Source organism: Synchiropus splendidus, chromosome 8 (genome assembly GCF_027744825.2).
Source record: "Synchiropus splendidus isolate RoL2022-P1 chromosome 8, RoL_Sspl_1.0, whole genome shotgun sequence".
Lineage (NCBI taxonomy): Eukaryota > Metazoa > Chordata > Actinopteri > Syngnathiformes > Callionymidae > Synchiropus > Synchiropus splendidus.
Window position 1 is genome coordinate 9,194,321 of NC_071341.1, and position 18,339 is coordinate 9,212,659.

Below are 18,339 nucleotides of genomic sequence, written 5' to 3' on the forward strand. Positions count from 1 at the left end.
TTTTGTCATTCATGTGTCAAGGTTTCCACCGTCTTATATAGTTGCAATTTCACTGAGGCTTTTTTTTTTATTTATATATATATATATATATATATATATATATATATATATATATATATATATATTTTTTTTTTTTTTTTTTTTTTTTTTTTTTTACACATTAAAGTACAGGCAAACACATTATTTACATTCTAACTCTAAATACATCATGTGAAGAGCTGAGATGTTTTGAAAGCGTGAAAAGAAGTAGTTAAATACAACTGTCAAAGACTGTCAGAGACAGAAAATTACTTGAATACTTGTACAAAAAAAAAATACAGTGGCATAAAAAGCAACATTAAATACAAAACATAGACTTACAGATAGACTTACAAATAGTACAATTAAAAAATAAACATGAACAACACAATATTTTAGTGACATGTGCCAGTGACTTCACTGTAAAAGCAACTCACCATGAGCAAATGGTTTTATTTACATTACCATACTTTTTGGCTGTAAATGGGACAAAAAAAAACGTATAAAAAAATTGTTAGCCGAGAAAATAATGTACCTTCACTGGACAGCTGTGTGCTAACAGTGCGGTCGATGTACCACTTTAACTGAGTGGATAGATACCAAAAACAGATCATGAGACATTGGTTGAATCTAATTTTTTTGTCTACATGAGGAAAAAAAAATGTAGTTGGTAGCGGCCTGCGGAGTCGATTCACTGTGAAACATTACTACTGTACTGTTGAAGGCTAGAAGTAGTGATGAACAGATTATCGGTGTTGATATTTGCCATTCTGACATATCGACAGTCAATAAAATGAGTTGCAACCCATAGCACCATCTGATTGGCTGCTGAGTGGACACGCTCCAGAGAGCAGTAGATAATGATATAAGAAACACCTGAGTCCTCTACAACGCAACACTCCTAGTAACACATGCAGCTGCTGCGTGTGCTCGCAGATCAATATGGAAATGGTCTGTGAGAGTGAGAGCAAAAAGCTAATGAAGTCTATTCTGTCCAGTTTTATTGCAGGGAAGAACGTTGAGGGGAAGAGCGATTTGCTTTTACACTGTGCCGTTGGACCAGTCCAGTTTCTCATCCTCCGGCTATAGAAGCAGACTGAAGCAGTGGGGAGAATGTCTGTTAGAGTGGGATTTCAGTTCCTTCATATGACATGCTGCTGAACCTGGGAGCTCCCGGCACTTTCTTGAATTTAAAGGCGAAAAGAAAAAATCCACATTTACTGAGAATCAATCTCCAAAACTGGCTACTGCTCAGTGTCAGTATTGAGGAAAAAACACAACACAAACAGTGAAAGAGCGCCGTTCTTGAGGATGGTTCCATTGAAGTAAGGCATTACCTCACCCTCCCTGCCGTCCCGACTTCTTGGGTCTATCATGCCCATGATTTGTCCTCTCATTTTCAGACGCATTTCTGGGCAATGTGGCACTGATTCCTATCCTGGATTCATTCATTCAGAGGTTTAAAAAAGCCCATTCATCTTCCATGACCCAATTTCTATCATGGAAACATGACAGCCATGTTTTATAATATGTGACTGACACAAAAAAACTGAAAGCAATTCGGGGGATTTCCATAAGCCTTGGTTTCTGTGGTGTCATGCAATTTCTTAACTAGTTTTTTGATTTCCATCGCAGCGCAGGCCGACATGGACAGACAGTTCTTGGAAACTCATCTGTATGATGCAGTGGTGCAAGAGGGAGTAAAGCTTTAGTCCTCTCTGTAACATGTTTGTGAAATATGAGGTCAGACTTTTTGTGAACTCTCTTACACGAAACTGTGCTGATCATTTGACATTTGTCAGGGTTTACCACCGTGAAAATGATGGTTAACTTTCACTCTAACTAAGGAGGTCACTAATGCGTCAGTAGGGCGTTAATGAGGAACAGCTGTCTACTGAGGGACGTCAAATTTTCTCACACTGGGGCAACCGCAGTTTAGTGTTTGTGTAACAGCTGAAAAAGTGCTGTCGAAGCTTTCTAAAAATAGCAACGACTGACAAGAAGGATAAGTGTGTGAAAAGTGGAGATTGTTTAGGGAAAAGTTTCAGAAGGCTTTTCCCAATGGCAAAAAAATGTAATAATGTGTGACTCTTTCTCCCACATCTGCCTGTTTTAGCCCACTGTGATGCCTGCAGACTGCAGAGTCACTCCTGTCATGGTAAAGGCAATATTTTTCCCGACATAGGGAGGATAAAAATCAAAATAATGATAATAATTCTGGCTTTTTTTAATGACAGTGTGACGTGTACTGTAAGTCAGGAAACCGTCAGTATGTATAACAAAGATAATAACTTGTTAGTAATACTATTTTGCTTTACGACATTACTTAGTTTTACATTGGTTTAGTGACATACTTGATGCACGTTTTAGAAAGGTATATACACGTAACATCCAACGTACAACCTGCTCAACTTACATCCACCCGTACTTACGACCACGGCCAGCAGATGCTTATTTTTTTATTCAATGTCTGGCACCGCAGCACGTTGCAGCTCGGTAACACGTACGACAGTTACGGCAGCACAGTATCCCAGCATCTCACTCTCACACAGAGATCTACCACTACAGTAGTAGCTATAACCCTCGCATCTACTATATTGAAGGGCATTCGACTTAATTCCAATCCGACTTACAACCGGTTGATCGGAACTGATCCCGGTCGTAAGTCAGATGTGACGTGTATATGTATGTAGCACTGCCTAGTTTGCTCAGTATTGAAAAGAAACAAGATGAATGAGTTGTTTTTATTCACGTTTTGACATTTATCTGATCAACTTTGCTTTGGGTAATATTGTGTTTTTTATAAAGCGTAATTATCAATACTTAATGTGTGTTCCCCAATCTAACGTGTGACAGAATATCACAGTATCGTGTTATACAGTATCATCGTACCTTGACCCAAGTATCACCATATGCATCGTATCATCTGATTCTTGACTCAACCTCACCAGGTGCCCGCCAAGTTAGGTTTGTTGGAAAGTAGCTACTTTTCATTGCAGTCTGCAAGTTTGTCTCTCGTACATATTTTTGAAACTACATTGAAGAGAATTTAATTCATAGTACAATTTTGATTTCAACTTTTCACTCGTGTCATTCCATCCTTAGAGCACTGGTTCTCAGCTGGTCTGGATTTGGACGCCCAACATCACCCCTCAGTGGCAATCTGTCACCCAATGTACAAAAATGATCATTCCACAGCTTTATTTAAATATATTTTACAGTGCAAAAATACTTGACTTGGGTTCTCCCCTGCACTTAGAGCACCAGGGCCCCTGAATGTGGCAGGTCCTCGCCCTTTAAGGAGGACTGTCAAGAATGTACTATGTGCTGTGCCACCCCTGTCATGGTGAGAGAAAACAAAACGCGAGTACAAAGCTCTCACACGAAGCACAAAGCTGATAGAAAATAAACAAGGAAATAACCAAGGAAGCAGCAGAAAAGGCACGGTCAATAGAACTCAATAGAGCTAAGTCTTGAGGGGATCTTTACCGGTGGACGTGGAGCAACCATCTGGCAGTGCAGACTGGAACCAAGGTGTAGAAATAAGCAGAGCTTGATCAGCGGATGAGTTCCAGCTGCGCTGCTGAGAAGTTGAACAGAACGAAGGAAACGGAAACAATGCACTGGAAAACAGGAAATAACAAAATAAAAGCACACAAAAACCGAAACACGACAACCCAAGTCGAAACAGACTCCGGCCCACGCTGAGAAAACACCCTGACTTATCAGTTCAAGGGCTACTTTTTTTGTCCAAGCTAAGATCTGATACCTGCTGATACATTTTGGGTCCCAACCCCCCAGTTGAGAATCACCGGCTCATGCTCCCCTTCCGCCTCAAAACATTCTAATTTCACAAGTGTGAAACACTGCGCTCTGATAACATACTCTGGCTTCAGAGAGTTCACGAGGAAGGTGAGTCATACTGGGACTCAATCTAGCGATAAATCATTACCAATCCCAATTCCAGCAAAAATGGAGTGACCAAATCACCCTCAGGAAGTGGACCTGCTCCCAAGTGGCCGGACTGGTTAGGGCCTTTTTTTTGTTTTAAATCCCTCCTTCATTTAGAGCAATACCACCGGGAGCGAACATAAGGAGGGGTCAAAGACACAGAGATAAAGAGATGAATCCAGAGAGCATTGTGGGGAAAGCAGGAGTCTGAGGGAAGCATACTAAAGAATACAGCAGTTTCAGAACACAGCACTATCTGCCAAGGAGCCAATTAGTTGCTGAGGGGCTTCAGACAAGGTTACCTCAGGTTAAACCGAGGTTCTGCAAATAGTCACCTTGTATTATCTACTGGCTGGCGCCTTGAAGGGAGAAGCTTAGTCTGTATTTATGTTCGTGCAGACAGTTGTGGGAGCAGGAGAAAGGAGTGATGACCAGTGCAGTGACTGATTCAGGGGCATATCTGGATGTATGTTGCTTAAGTTTCATTGTCACAGTGCGGCAGTGAGAAAAGAAGGTTATGTGTCTCACAATAGTATAAATGAAGGTGGCAAGAGTAGAAAAACTACGCTCAAAATACCTGGTGGCGTGATATATAATGAGTTCCTTCTGCAGAGTTCTCTAATTTATTTGGAAATGTTTGGCACAACCGGGAAGTTTAAAAAAGACTTTTGGAATGACAGCTGCCAAATTGCGAAACAGACTCGGCTGCCAATCTTGTCATCTTACTGGCAGATCAGGACGCCTGCCAGGATGTTAGATTTACATGCAGACACCGTCGCAGGTTTGCCAAACACACACCCCTGCCAAGAAAAGGAGTTACGACACACAGAGACGGCAGGGAGGCTGAGTGACAGCTGGTGTCTGGTGGGGAAACGAGTTTGCGTCTTTCAGGTATTGTGGCGTTTTCGTCAAGTATAAAAAGCTGCACATTTGCGCGGCGCCTGTGCTTGTGCATGTGAACTCTCAGATTAGGGATGCAAGTTCATGATTAGTGCACTCTACTGAAGTCGGGGCTTGATGTTTTAGTCTGTAGATATCTGCGTAAAGCTGTGTCCGGGGCTACATGTGCAGAGCCATCTGTTTCATGCTTTAGCAGTAGTCTTCCAGTGCGCGGACTTATCTGTGCGCGAGGGCAGTGGCCTACTTTAACCTTCTGCTTATTCGCTTTAAGCAGGCAGGCACATTAGTTCAGCTGATCACTCATCAGCATCAGCAATAACTTTCGCTGCTGTTAAATAATGGCAGGACGTGTAAACTTTTTACTGCCGTTTTGTACTTCAGCATGAGGCGCGGGCGTGCAGCGTGTGCTGCGCTTCAGCGGATACGCGCCTACCCGCGATGCACGATGACACGTGGTGGTGAAGTGTCTGAATAACTTCTCCAGACAAGGGTCCAGTGTGTGTGAGGCTTTGTGGAGTGGTGCATTAGGAGCTCAGTAAGACGCACTAGTCCGACTCAGTGGAGTTTAGATGAGAGTATTACGCTATGTAGGCTAGTCAGAGGCCCCTGTTCGAGAGTTGGCTGTAGTAGCTAATAGGTCAACTCCGATGGGTGGGGCGGGAGATAAGAGGGAGGATGAGCACGGGATTTTTAAGGCCCTTTTATTGGGCGAATGTTTGCTGGATGAGCTGTGGAGTTTAGAGATGATACAATATTTTAAGGAAAAAATCTGTCAAATGGGTGGAATCATGTGAGCAAAAAACACTGGCAGATGTTGGTATCATTGTTTGTTGACATGTTACCACGTGATGTTAGAGAGGAGTGACACTGTTGAGTGTTAGAAATGCACGTACCAGGTGAGATAAAGGAGTAAAGGACGCAATGAAGGAGGACTGGAGTAGAGATGAAGGTGGCAACCCCTGATGGGAAGTACAGAAAGAAGAATTACGAATCGGCGAGTCGTCATAAAGAAAGAGAGATCACTTGACTCAAATTATACATCGTCTCATGTAGCCTTGCGTTGCCTTACCGTCTTAACAAAAGTGGCAACAATTGAAATTGTAATTGCAGCGTACGGTTGGGCGACTGAAATGATGACATGAGCGTGAATGAGGCAGGTAGAGGAGGAGGATGAGTGCAGCTTATCTGGCTCCGGAGAAAGTAGATGTTCAAGACCCAATCTTGGTGGAAAAGTTTTGCTGGCTTGCTCAATGAAAATGATGCACAGGCCAGGGGTTCTTAACCCTTTTGATCTCACTACTGCCACCATATGTGGCTAATGTATTAAACTGAGCGTCTTGCGGCCCTCATGGCCCAAAGGTGTAGAACAAAGAAAGTGGCCCTGTAGGAGGCGCTCATGGCCCAAATATCACTGGCATAGGCAACCATTTTACCGGCGTCTTGCTTGTAGGATAAAGTTCACGTTCAAGTTGAATTATTTCTTGAATCTTGAATTTGTTCTGAGCGGTAAAATAGTGTATGACACCCTATTGCACATACCTACCATGGGCTGTCGACATACACGGTCACGGCACAGTGGTGCATGGAAAACAGGCTGCATCCATGTCAATCAGAGCACGGCTGTCGGCTGCAGTACCTGCAGGAAATCTCTTGATAAAAATATACAGCAGTATTTGTAGACTTTGTACATCACATGATACTCTTGAATCACTAACATGATAATGAAGCCCGGCGACACTGGCACCGTATGCTGTGAAATGGAGACAGCAACAAGAAAAGTGATCATGACTAATAAAAAAAATCAATAATGCCTTATGTTTTTGGCATTTTTACAAGGTATAATATATGTAACATAAATATATAAAATAAATGTAAAATAAAATACATATTATAAGCTACAATATAAGTATAAAAAGTTACAGTACAAGTATAAAAAGTATTAAATAAAATAAGTATATAAAATAAACAACATTAGAAACCTAATGATTTTGAACTCATGGTATCGTCATTCTCTATTGAGTAAAGTGGTGACCCGTGAATGACGGTGATGTACCTGAAGATTCCCGCACCTGACATTGATATGATGAAGGCCGACTGTGACACCATCATGTGAGCAAGTGTCTCCCTGAGGAACACATCAACACAAACAGGTCAGCGCTGGGATTCATTCAGAAAACCTCTCAGTACCTGGCCGACCACTCTGTGATCGTAGTGATGCCACCCCTAAAACAATGTACCTTTTACTTCTTTAAAGCTGAGTTACTTGCTAAACCCGAATGTTTATCCTTGTGTTGCATTGGTGATAGCACTCATGGTCGTGTGCATGTGTTGATTTAGACCTGCACGATTGTTTTGAAGCGCAGCGTTTGATGTCTGGCCATCAAGCAGCTGGGGCCGCAGCTTCACCACCTGAGTTTTACATGGATTTCTTCACTCGCTTTTTGACTTAGCCCACTGGCTCCTGGGCAGTGGCAACATCACAGCATTGGCTTCGCTCATAAGCACAGCTTACCATGAAGCCCCAGGGTCTGCGGGAACACAAAGTGCAGCATTTGTGTGGGCACAGGTGGTGGCCCACATGAGTCCTTGTGTTCTTCTCTTTGTGTTTAATTTCACTCTTTAACTCATTTTCATCCCAATTTAGAAGCATTTTTTGCAACCATAAACCGTCTTTGATGCCAGGGAAATGGCAAAAGGATAAAGATTAAACATGAAATATGATCAACGCTGCCAACTGTCACGCCTCTAGCAGGAGATGCAAGATTTTATGCTCGATCTCTCTCCACTCAGCACTTACTCTTTTGCTCGCACTTCTTAAGAGGTCTCATGCTCGGAGCAAATGCAGCTGACATGCATGCAACTGTCCAACAGATTTTTGGCTTGAAATTGTTCACAACATTGTTGGAAGTGAAGAACAGAGATGAATGTGAAGTCAAACACAAAGACTCCAGACGTTCACTCACTGTCGCCTTCAACCACCACTCTACTGTATAGAGGTTAAAATTAAGTTTAATCCCTTTTATTTATGTTCACTTGGAAGAGGGATTTTTTTTTTTGGTTCTTCATTCATTCTTTAAGAATGACTGACATGAATTCTAAAATTGTATTCATACTTTTTTCTTGTTACAACGACACCCATTAGAAATGAAATAATAGAGGTATATCTTACTGGGTCACACACCAAAAGTTCACCCACAGTGCCTCGAAGTTTTCACACATTTAGGGAGTGCTCTACACATGATATACTTTATGTTTATGTGCAAGTATCTTTTGTTTTGGGAGGATCAGGCCTCAGCTGATAACAGAATAAGGGAGTGTGTGCTGCTTTCATCGCATTATAGCAGTAAATCTGCTGTCAAAGGAAGAGTAGCTGTGTTTTTCTCAAAGGTTCTTTGTCTTAAGATGAGCTCTGGGTCACCACATACTCTTCTATAACTGTTAGAGCTGAGCTAAGAAGCTACATGCTTGGTTTTTCTCAGTTGCTTGCTTCACAACAGACATAACTTTACTGAACCCTCACGCTGCTGCTCACATACTTTATATCTCTCCAGGCTTTCACATGCGTGACTCTTCTATACAAGTGAGTGAATATTCATTTTCACAGCCCAATATCTGCCATAAACAAGGGTGTATGTCAGTGTTGTATTCCGTCCGCCCTCCTGCGCTGAAGTCTTGCCGAAGGCTCATCACGTCACAGCATCTGTTTAGGAACGGAAATAAGTCTATGAATAATAGTTACAAGAACACAGCGCGCAGAAATGGCTTACTTTATGTTACACCGTGCGTCAGTGTGAGCGAGTATGTGTTTGAGAGAGTGTGAAAGGGGAAGTGTTGTATTCAGCTCGCATTTGTTCTCCATCCCATCATGCACCTGCACCTTGACGGACTGAGTAAGCACATACATACATAAAGAATTCCATGCACTCTGAGGTGCATGTTCGTCTCATGCATAAAACAACGGCAGTTTTGACACTTGGCTCTACATCGGAGAAAAAAAAAAAGAGAGTTGCTCTGAAAGAACCTCTCTTTTTGGTTTTCTCCTTCACACCAGAAGCATTGCCTCGGGTTACTTTATCAATTGGGTCTCGCTGCTAACTTTCGTTTGACTTCTTCACTTCGATTTTTCTTCCCAACTTTTTTTAGACACCTCTTTCTTATTTCTCCTTGTGTACATGGCGTTTTACGAGTGCTGTCGACGCTTTCTGCCTACTCATCATGACTCAGCCGCATTGTTCTGACATTTGAGATATTTTGATCAGCCGTTGTCAGTTAAGGCATTGTCCCGAGTCACCACGAGTCCCCTCAGTGTCAGGAAAGATTTGAGTTTACAGTGCTGACACATTGTATAGAGTGTTAAAGCGTGGGAGGTCAAGGCACGGCAGGAACATGATTTATTTTTTCATAATGGTTGCTGCAGTGAATGTGAGTTCAAAACAAGAAAGGTGTGTAGGTGGCGAGGGTGAGACCCCATTCTTCAACTGAACATCACACACAAAGTATGTTCTGCATGTCTTCTGAGGTTGTTTAATTCAGGTGCAGACCCCCCATTATTTGAGAAATAATCCTGGGGTGAACCCTGATAACTGCTACCAATGATGACTGTTGTAGGTTGACAAAATGTTCGTCTTGGAAAAGCACAATGTAGCGAAAATATCAGTGAAGATTCCGATCATTTAGAAGGGATCAGATAATAATTCATCAGTTGGATTGGGATTTTGACCTGAGGGCACCTGGGGTGAGCAATGAAATGTGTTATGAGGCTACATTATACAGACAGCAAAAAAAAGAATAATGTATTTAAATTGTGCGACTTCAGTATGACAAAATATATGCTGGAAATATGTTTTTGAATGTATATATTATTTGAATTTAAATACATTTTACAGTAATATATTCGAAGTGCTGAGTATCTTGAAACATATGGGTAAAACAATATGGTACAAAGGCTTTTATTTGTTTTATTTGCTTTTATTGTATTTTTGAGGGTCAACAGATACCGTTTAATGATCTCCACCCAATGGAAGAATCTTTTGTATTTTGTCATTTTGAGGCCCTCATAAACGCATGTGGACCCCAGGCTACGGAGCAAAGACACATGATTCTTTCAAGCTCCAGCTCCACCTGCATGAAGTGGTTGCTGACTCCATGTCGCCGTCATGTGTGTTCCTTCTCTCTCTCTCCCCTTCCCATAAATTATCTATATTTAAGACAAACCCAGGAAAGAGGTAAAGCATGACAGGCGGTGATAAATCACAGTTTCCAGCATTTGCATATCCACCAATATAGATCTGCAAATGTGTGCTTTTCATCGTAACCTCTGCCAAGGAGGTTGATGTTTACACGGTCGGGTGCTAGTGCTGTTACCTGCTTTGGTCAGGAATATTAAATACTCGCTGGCGTCGTATGTCTTCAACATGATTTTGTATTAGTCTAGAACATAGTGACAAGTACAGCTTTAAATTGGACCATTTCAAACATGATTTAGTGAATGAATTTATTAAAAAATATTGTATTTTTCATCTTATTTTATTGCATTAAATTTGGTGCTGTATTCACTTCATCATTGTCATGTCTTTTTTATTTTACTTTATTTTATTTTAAAATCAAAACCTTGCCCATTCTTCTTGTTTTTTCATCAAAACAGCTGAATAATAAAATAAGCTATTACTTATTTTATTACTTAAAAAATCGCCCAATATTAACAGTTAAGAACTTCATCTTCAGGTCTTCATTCTTAGCATCCAATGAATGACACTAGGGTAAGTTGAACTAAGTTGATCTATTTTAGTTTTGGTCCAATAAGTTCTCGCTTCTCTTCCCATGAAGTCTTCAGTCAGGCTAGTCTGGAACCAAGTGCCTCAGGATAGCTGAGGGCAAGGTGGCGGCAAAGGAGTGCAAAAGATGTTTGTTGGCTCAGCAGAGAACATGTAACAAGAGAGAAGTCAGTGATGCCTTGTTTCAAAACCATGGAAATCATCCTGTAGCACGATACCGCTAGTGAGAATACTTCAGAGGCATGTTAGCCAAGAACAAAACGCTAGAATCTGCACAACCACAGCACGTCTGTGGTACAAGCAACAAGGCGGAGTTGTTTTTCTGTTACTTTGCTGCTTCTTGTCAAACGTCTATATGTCTGGGTTTCAGCAGGGCTGGTGTCGACTGGACGTTTTCTGAACTGGTCCCGCGGTTTGGTTGCCATCCACGCAACCGTGAGGCAATCATTTGCAACACTGTAGTGAGGTTGCTGGGCTGACAGAGCAACAGAGTTTGTCTCAGATGAGTCCCTGCAGAGCCACTGTACGTGTCAGATGCCAAATATGTAACAGACGGCCTGCCTTGTATTTGTGCGTAGTCTATGATCACAGTGGTGGTTGTACAGTAATGGTGTGTGTCTGCGTGGGTGTGTCTCCTTCTTTGACGTCCAGCGCTTACATGATGAAGATGTTTCCTGATCCTCTGTTTTGGAATGAGCCGTCCAGCTGTTGTGAGCCTGTCCAGAGAAGGCTCCATGTTGTATAATGTTGTGTTATTTTTCACCAACTTAAAGTGTGAGTTTAACCAAAGGTAGATCTTTGACCCCTGACGTGATGGTTAGAGGTCGCATCGGCGGACGATGGGTGACGTCCTGTCTCAGCAGGGAGCGGATCTGGGTGGTGTGTGTCATCGAAGTGACTCACCCAAAACTTGATGAATATATTTATAGACTGAGTCACGCCCAAGAAAATGGCATGTTCCCGAAAGGACTGCCAGGATTACGGTCATATTAATATTGGACCGTGTTTTGATTTTTGACGCGTTGTGTGATGAAGTGTTACACTCCTTGATAGTATAATCATATACTTTGAAGGTTGTGTTCTCTCATCTTAGCGTGTAGCAGTTATTGCAGAAGTTAAGTGACAAAAGGTAGCAAGTCGTTGTAGTATGCCCTTGTTGTGAAAGTTGAAAAGTGGCTGCATTTGTTTTGCATTAGGTTCTGGTTGAGACAACTCTCCTGAATAATTTTGAAAATAATGACTGGCTTCTATTTCAGGCAAGTTAACAGTGCCAACAGTGAGACATACACATACTTTAGATGGACTCATTTCTCAGTTTGGTGTTGAATGGCTGGAGCACATCGTACAATGTGTGTCACTTAGTTCAACATTTCCCATCCAGAGGTTGTGTTTCAGCTGGACTTGCAAGTTAGTTTTGTCGCCTTTTTTCGGTTATTGTCACCACTTTAAAACAAATTCTGCAGACTGTTATTGTTGACTGACCTCATGCATGAAGTTTCACACACATGGGGCAGAGTGCGTCCTTCACGATACTCCTCAATGGCCTGTCTCCTAAAAGGTGGCGTCCTCCTCGACTGGCAGTGAGGAACTGCATGCAGAAAAACAACCAAAAAAAACATGGGAAATCTCTCCCTACGCTCGGAAAGTCTCATCATATCCTTCGATTAATTGACTTATTGATCGTGAGGACTTGCCCATTGTCTCAATCTAGTTATGCCTTGGTCGTGGTCTTGACTTGGGCTTGGGTTTGTTGGACTCAACCAGAGCAGTAGTGCTCATATTTCAAGAGAATTATAGAACTGAGAAAACCATCCTTGAAATATCTTATTCTTATCGTCTTAGTTTCTTTGTGTGAAACTGCTGCTGTCTTTATTTCTCTCAAGTGTGTTCAGCCAATAAAGGAAAAAAAAAACATCCATAATTTGTTCAAATCATTTTCATATATATATTTTCTTGTGAGGCAAAGCAAAACAGCATCTTGAGCCCCTGGTGTGTAAAAGGAAGGAAGTCGAGCGCAGCATTTCAAGCAGGCAACGGAGCGAGTGCAAAAAAACCCCAAATTAAACACATTCGATGTAATAACTGACAATGCAGTATGATTTAATAGAGGTATATTTACTTCTCTCGGTTGCAGTTGAGGTTGAGCTGTGCTCCCGCGTCCTGCGCGTAACTGCGCATCATTTTAAATCATCCCCAACAAGGACGGTTCACAGGACATGATCAATTATCTCTAACAACATCAGCGTCATCATTGGCTTCGCCAGCGCTAGATAAGATGACTTACCAGTAGGCGTATTCAACATGGACACACGTATTCGGGGGGAGGTCTAATGTAATTTAGAATATAATTTCTTTAGCCGGTCTAGAAATAGGTTGCTGCGTGTGCAGCTTTGTCTCTGTGAATGTGTTATGGCTGACAGCTGAGTCCAGATGTGGAGAGCCGCCCCATATTTCCTTTGACAGCCAACAGCCTTTACCATGCGGGTCAAACGCTACGAGGCTTGTTTGGTATTCCGCACCAGCACAACAAAAAGCAAATTGGCTCCACAAGCGGCATTATTATCGCGCCTTGTGTTTGCTTGGCGTGTATTGATATGGACTGAGTGGAGCTGCGCCTCGTCTTATAAAATGAATAACTCAAGCGACGGCCCTGACTTAGCCAGCTTTTCTCCGACTCGCTCCCTCTGTGGTCCAAGTCTGTAGCAGTGAGGAAAGAAATTTGTTTACTTGTAAGAGTTTAAACACAAATGAAAGGCTTTGAGGAGACAAAGGATTAAGAGATTAGAACTTTCATTTTTAAGGACATTTTATGACCACTAGCTTGAGCCACACAACGTGTCCAAAACGTTTGTTGATCTGCCCTGATGTTATGAAGAACTAATGTATACTTGATACTCACCAGTCCTTTCCTCTTGCAGTGCATGTGCGAGCTCTCGACGTGACGGTGTCCCAGAGCAGCATCCAGGTGGCTCGCGGACAAGCGGCCACCCTCCCATGTTCCTTCACCACCAGCGCTGCTCTCACCAACCTCAACATCATCTGGATGGTGATTCCACTGTCCAACGCCAATCAGCCAGAGCAGGTACTGTTCCATGTGGCACCGCTACTTTGTTCTCATTGTAGACAGTTTTTGCTTTGGTTGGAGTCCGACGACGGCTGACTGACTAACATGTTTTCCGAAAAACTCCCATGTGTTTGCAATACCTGGACATCAATTATTTGCAATCTCAACATACAGTCGAAACAGGTACATGCAAATACAAACACTGATAGCTTTTTGCTAGTAAGGTGCTATCAGATGCAGCGTAAGGGAAATTCAACCAACCACCATCCTGAGTCGAGGGGCTCTTCTTTTGATGGCATTCAATGCAAAGATGGATACTGTCCAGTACCATGATGGTGAGGACGGTCAGAGAGGAAGATCAACCATTATGTGCCGTCATTTTCGGGTTATAAGCCACTACTTTTTTCTCGTGGTCTGAATCATGCGGCTTATACGACGACATGGCTAATATATGTATTTTTACAAGCTAAAGAGCGTCAAACAGCGAAATATTGAGCCTTGTCACATCAAACCGATGAAATCACTCACGTTTTATTTACCTTTAAGCGCTGAAAATACGCTGTTTCCGCCCGTGTGTCCGCAGCTCCGCCGACAGAGCCGATCTCCTGGAGGAACGGAGACGAGAAGAAGCAGCTGAGACCAGCTGTGTTCTCAGCACTTTGGGCACATGGGCGAAAACAGTGCACTTTGAGCGCTTTAATGTGGATAAAAGACGTGATGAGTTCATGATTCAAGTTCAGAACATTGCCCAGTTTGTATCATCGGTCAGTCTCGATGCAGGACACCGTTTGCAAAACCAACTTAGAAGTGATCCTCATGCGGTTTTAAGCCAGGTGCACCACTTTCTACGGTGCATACAGCACCAATGCACCGGTGCAGCGTATGTATGAACAATGATTTACTGTATTTTCCTCCTTATATTTAGTGGGTGCGACTAATATTCCAGTGCGCTTTATAGTCCAGAATTTGCGGTATATCATCCACTTGCATAATGCTCTGTAGCTGCAGTCACTGACCACCATCTGAAAAATTAAGTGTTGTCCTCAAAAGCTGAAGCACTTATTAAAACCATTGATTTTGGCACATTAATTCTCTTGTGACTTGTGTAGATTCCGTTTTTGACTGATGTGAAAAGTCATTCCGATTTTTATTTTAGACTGTAAAATCATTAGTACTTGTCAAAATGTGAATGCAAATGTTTAGGCACATTGAGGGATGAAAGACAAATATTAAAAGACTGATATTACTGCTTGTTGTTAAGTCAAGTTAGACTACAAAATGAAGCTTTGCATTGGAGCCGGTAGGCTGGTCAATGACACCTCCGAAATGATCCTGAATGAACAGCTAAATCCATGGACAGGCTTAAGTACTTTTCTGGAATTATGAAAATGTGAAAGCTGAAGATATGGCTTTGTTTAAAACGTGTAGTATCTGTAACTTCATGCCTTTTGAACAACATTTTCTATTCCAGACATTTTGACTGAAAGTGGCAAAACTTGAATTAAAATTAGAATTAATATTGACTGAACATATGGCTAAATATATATTCATCAAATTAAAATGTACGCTACGTGGGATAAGTAGTACTTATGAAATTCTAATCTTGAATAATGAGTGTTTTGTTTGTACCTACAATTGGTACTCCTTACGTTATGGCTGCGGCATTATGATTCATGGCTTCATTTGCAAAACTGTTAAGTGTAACTAAATGCACAAAATAAAAAGTGACAGGAAAGCAGTCGAATTTCCCCACTGTGCAATCTACATAGAATAATAATATTGTTTAAATAAGTAAATGACTCATCTAAATGCAAAGAACAATCATGAGGTGCGTAATATTGTAAAATGTGTAGACGCTAAATATGCAAAAAGTTATCGAGTAGAATGTCAATGACGTGATTCTTGAAGTGTGTCTTCAAATGAATCATCTCGCTTCTATTTACATTAAAAACTTGTCAACACAAAGCAGTTGTTCTCTGAGTGTTGAATGAAGATTAAAATTCATGGAGGTTTCAGAAACACAATGAGTTAGTAAGCTTCTGATACAGCGATACAGTCGATATTGTATTCTTCGTTTTCTACCACGAGATGTCTTTGAATTAAATCGCTCCAACAGAGAGTCTCCCTAAAGTTCGGCCCACAAGGATGAAGAAAAAAAAGCTCTCGCTGCGTTGCATCTGAAAGCACCTTTGTGATGTTACATTAGAAGTTGTGCTGCGCATCATGATGTTGTGTGCTAGCTGACATCAAAATACACTGCCTAGTAATATCTATCCTTCCCTTTGCTCGGTAGCCCGTTGAAACGTGTCTGGTTGGCGCAAGCGTAGACTCCCCAGCTCCTTGCTCTTTCTCACCTCTCCCCGCTCCTGCCTCGCTCATCTTCCCTGCTTGCGGGGGCTTCTGTGATTCCATTTGAGTTGTTTAACATGCAGCTGCAGGCCGTACAAGCTCACCTGCCTCCCTTCACTTTGAACCCCGGCGCTGGTCGTCCGTCCAAATAATACAATCATCTTCTGCACTAATTACCTCACGCCTACGACAGGCTCTACATCGCAGCTGTTCTCATCGCACTAACTGGCACACACACCGGCACGCGCTCAAACTAGCATCCAGCGAGCTGACTGGTCCGACTGAGCGTGCGTACCGGGCTTATATGTATATGAAACGTGTTCACACACGTATGTGCCAAGTGTCAAAAGGGAAGGTTGACACCTGCGTATGAACCCAATTTTCCGTCAAGTGGATGCAAAGCTCATGCATCAGTGGAGGTGTGTGATGGCCGCGGTGCACTTTTCCATCCCCCCGTATCACGTATATAATATACCATCACGCAGACAGTCAGATTCACTGCACTTGTTAAGCTCAAGTTCCGTGCAGTAAATGGGGAGAAAACAAGAGAAGAAGGTATTTCTCTGATCAAGTTTGTTGCACGACTTCGTGGAGCTGTCTGAAGAGTGAGCCATGAGGTGCGGCGTGGGGCGGAGGAACAAGTGTGAGGCCATTTAGGAGGAAGAAAGTGTCATAAATGATTACGGCTGATGCTGAAAGCCATTAAGAATTACTGAACAGAGGTCCTTCCACTTGCACACCCTCGCAGCCGCACTTCCTCGGCGCTTTACAGCGAGCTTTGGAATCACTGGCTCATCTGAAACCGAAACACACAATTAAATGGTGTGAGCGGTGAACTGGTGTTCGTGGCACGGCTTTGTCAACCCTCTGGCTTTTGTTTCACACCCGTCGCCGTATTATGTCAGGTGAACCTGCGCACTCCAGAATGGGCGTCGTATATTTTGTTAATGCGCTGAGTGAACATTGTCCATCTGGGCTCCCCTCAGCTGTCTGAAGAGGTTAGCAGACTGGCTGCTTATGAATTCAACGTTATTTTTAGGTGTGTGAATAAATCTGGAGCATAAATGATATAGAACTATAGATTATGCCCTTGTTGTTGTCTCACTCTGTCTCATTCATGACATTGGTTTACAGTAAGTGTGAAGTGTTAATGTATCCTCCACTTCCATCCTGTTTTTGCTTCATGTGAAATGGAGAACTGTTGAACTCCCTTTTCATTTGTACGCCACTCCCAAATATCGTCAACAGTCGGGGCTCCCTCTTGAGACCATGGTGAGATCTGTGTTGAGTAGCAGTGGTGGGCTCATGAGGCTTCATCAAAGCTCTCATCAGGTCCTGTTTTCCCTCTTCAGTATTCAAATCTCACACACTAGTAGAGTAGCCTCACATCAAAATAAAAAGTGTTTGTCATCACATGTTAAAGTACCTTGCTCTAAACACTCCTAAAAACTACAAACAACTACCAAGATGGTGCATAAACTGTGCCTGTGAGTCCCATCCGGTTCCAATGGATCACAAATGTCCTTCACTGAAGCGTGTAAAGCAGATTATTTAAAACCTGTTTGTTCCTCAATGAAACTGAGTCTTGCGTCATTTGTTGCGGCACCTAAATCAGTGCATCCGTGTATGTGATGCCACACCAACTCCCAACGCTGAGTGCTGTTCCAGGTGACCCAGACGGGCACAGCACCGATCTGCCTGGGTCACATCGAACACACCCACTGTTCATACATTGAGACGTTCTCCTCTTCCCTCCATTCGTATGTTTCACACTTCATTTTTCCTTTATCCAAGACAAGTTTATTGGTGTTTTAGTACGCAGTAAAATCACAATATTCACTTCAGTGAGTGAGCAGATTTCGACATCAAAGTCCAGATCCAGGACAATGCTTTTATTGGAGAGATGCTTTGTCTCTGTTCAATTAGAAAGAGACATGTGCCTGTGATAGTGTTTGTATCATGTTTGACCCTATTTTCCGAGGAAAAAAGTAACAGAAGGATTGCTTAACTGTGGGGAGGACAAATACATTATTATTATTATTATTATTATTATTATTATTATTATTATTATTATTATTATTATTATTATTATTATTATTTATTTATTTATTATTATTTATTCATGTTCAAGTGTTGCTTATTCAGGTTAAATATGATATTTAGTATTGACTAATGTAGCGTTGGTAATGTAGCGTATTACCAAAACTACTGCAACCTGGTAGCATGTCTAGTTCAAGTTGAGAAGATTTTACTACTACAGGTATGTGAAAAATTACTATCATC

At 42.0% G+C, this 18,339-nt stretch overlaps 1 protein-coding gene across 2 annotated transcripts in view; it reads left to right on the top strand.

The window, feature by feature from the left end:
- igsf11 (immunoglobulin superfamily member 11) overlaps positions 1-18,339 on the top strand; it is a 111,226-nt gene that overhangs the window by 80,654 nt on the left and 12,233 nt on the right. Inside the window, exons 1-2 of one of the 2 annotated variants that reach the window (XM_053873617.1) lie at positions 1,136-4,860; positions 13,562-13,725. In XM_053873617.1, the coding sequence (XP_053729592.1) occupies positions 13,687-13,725 (39 nt within the window). In that variant the 5' untranslated portion in view covers positions 1,136-4,860; positions 13,562-13,686. Of the gene's footprint in view, positions 1-1,135; positions 4,861-13,561; positions 13,726-18,339 lie in introns of those variants that run through there. The other variant, XM_053873616.1, reaches the window with a different exon arrangement.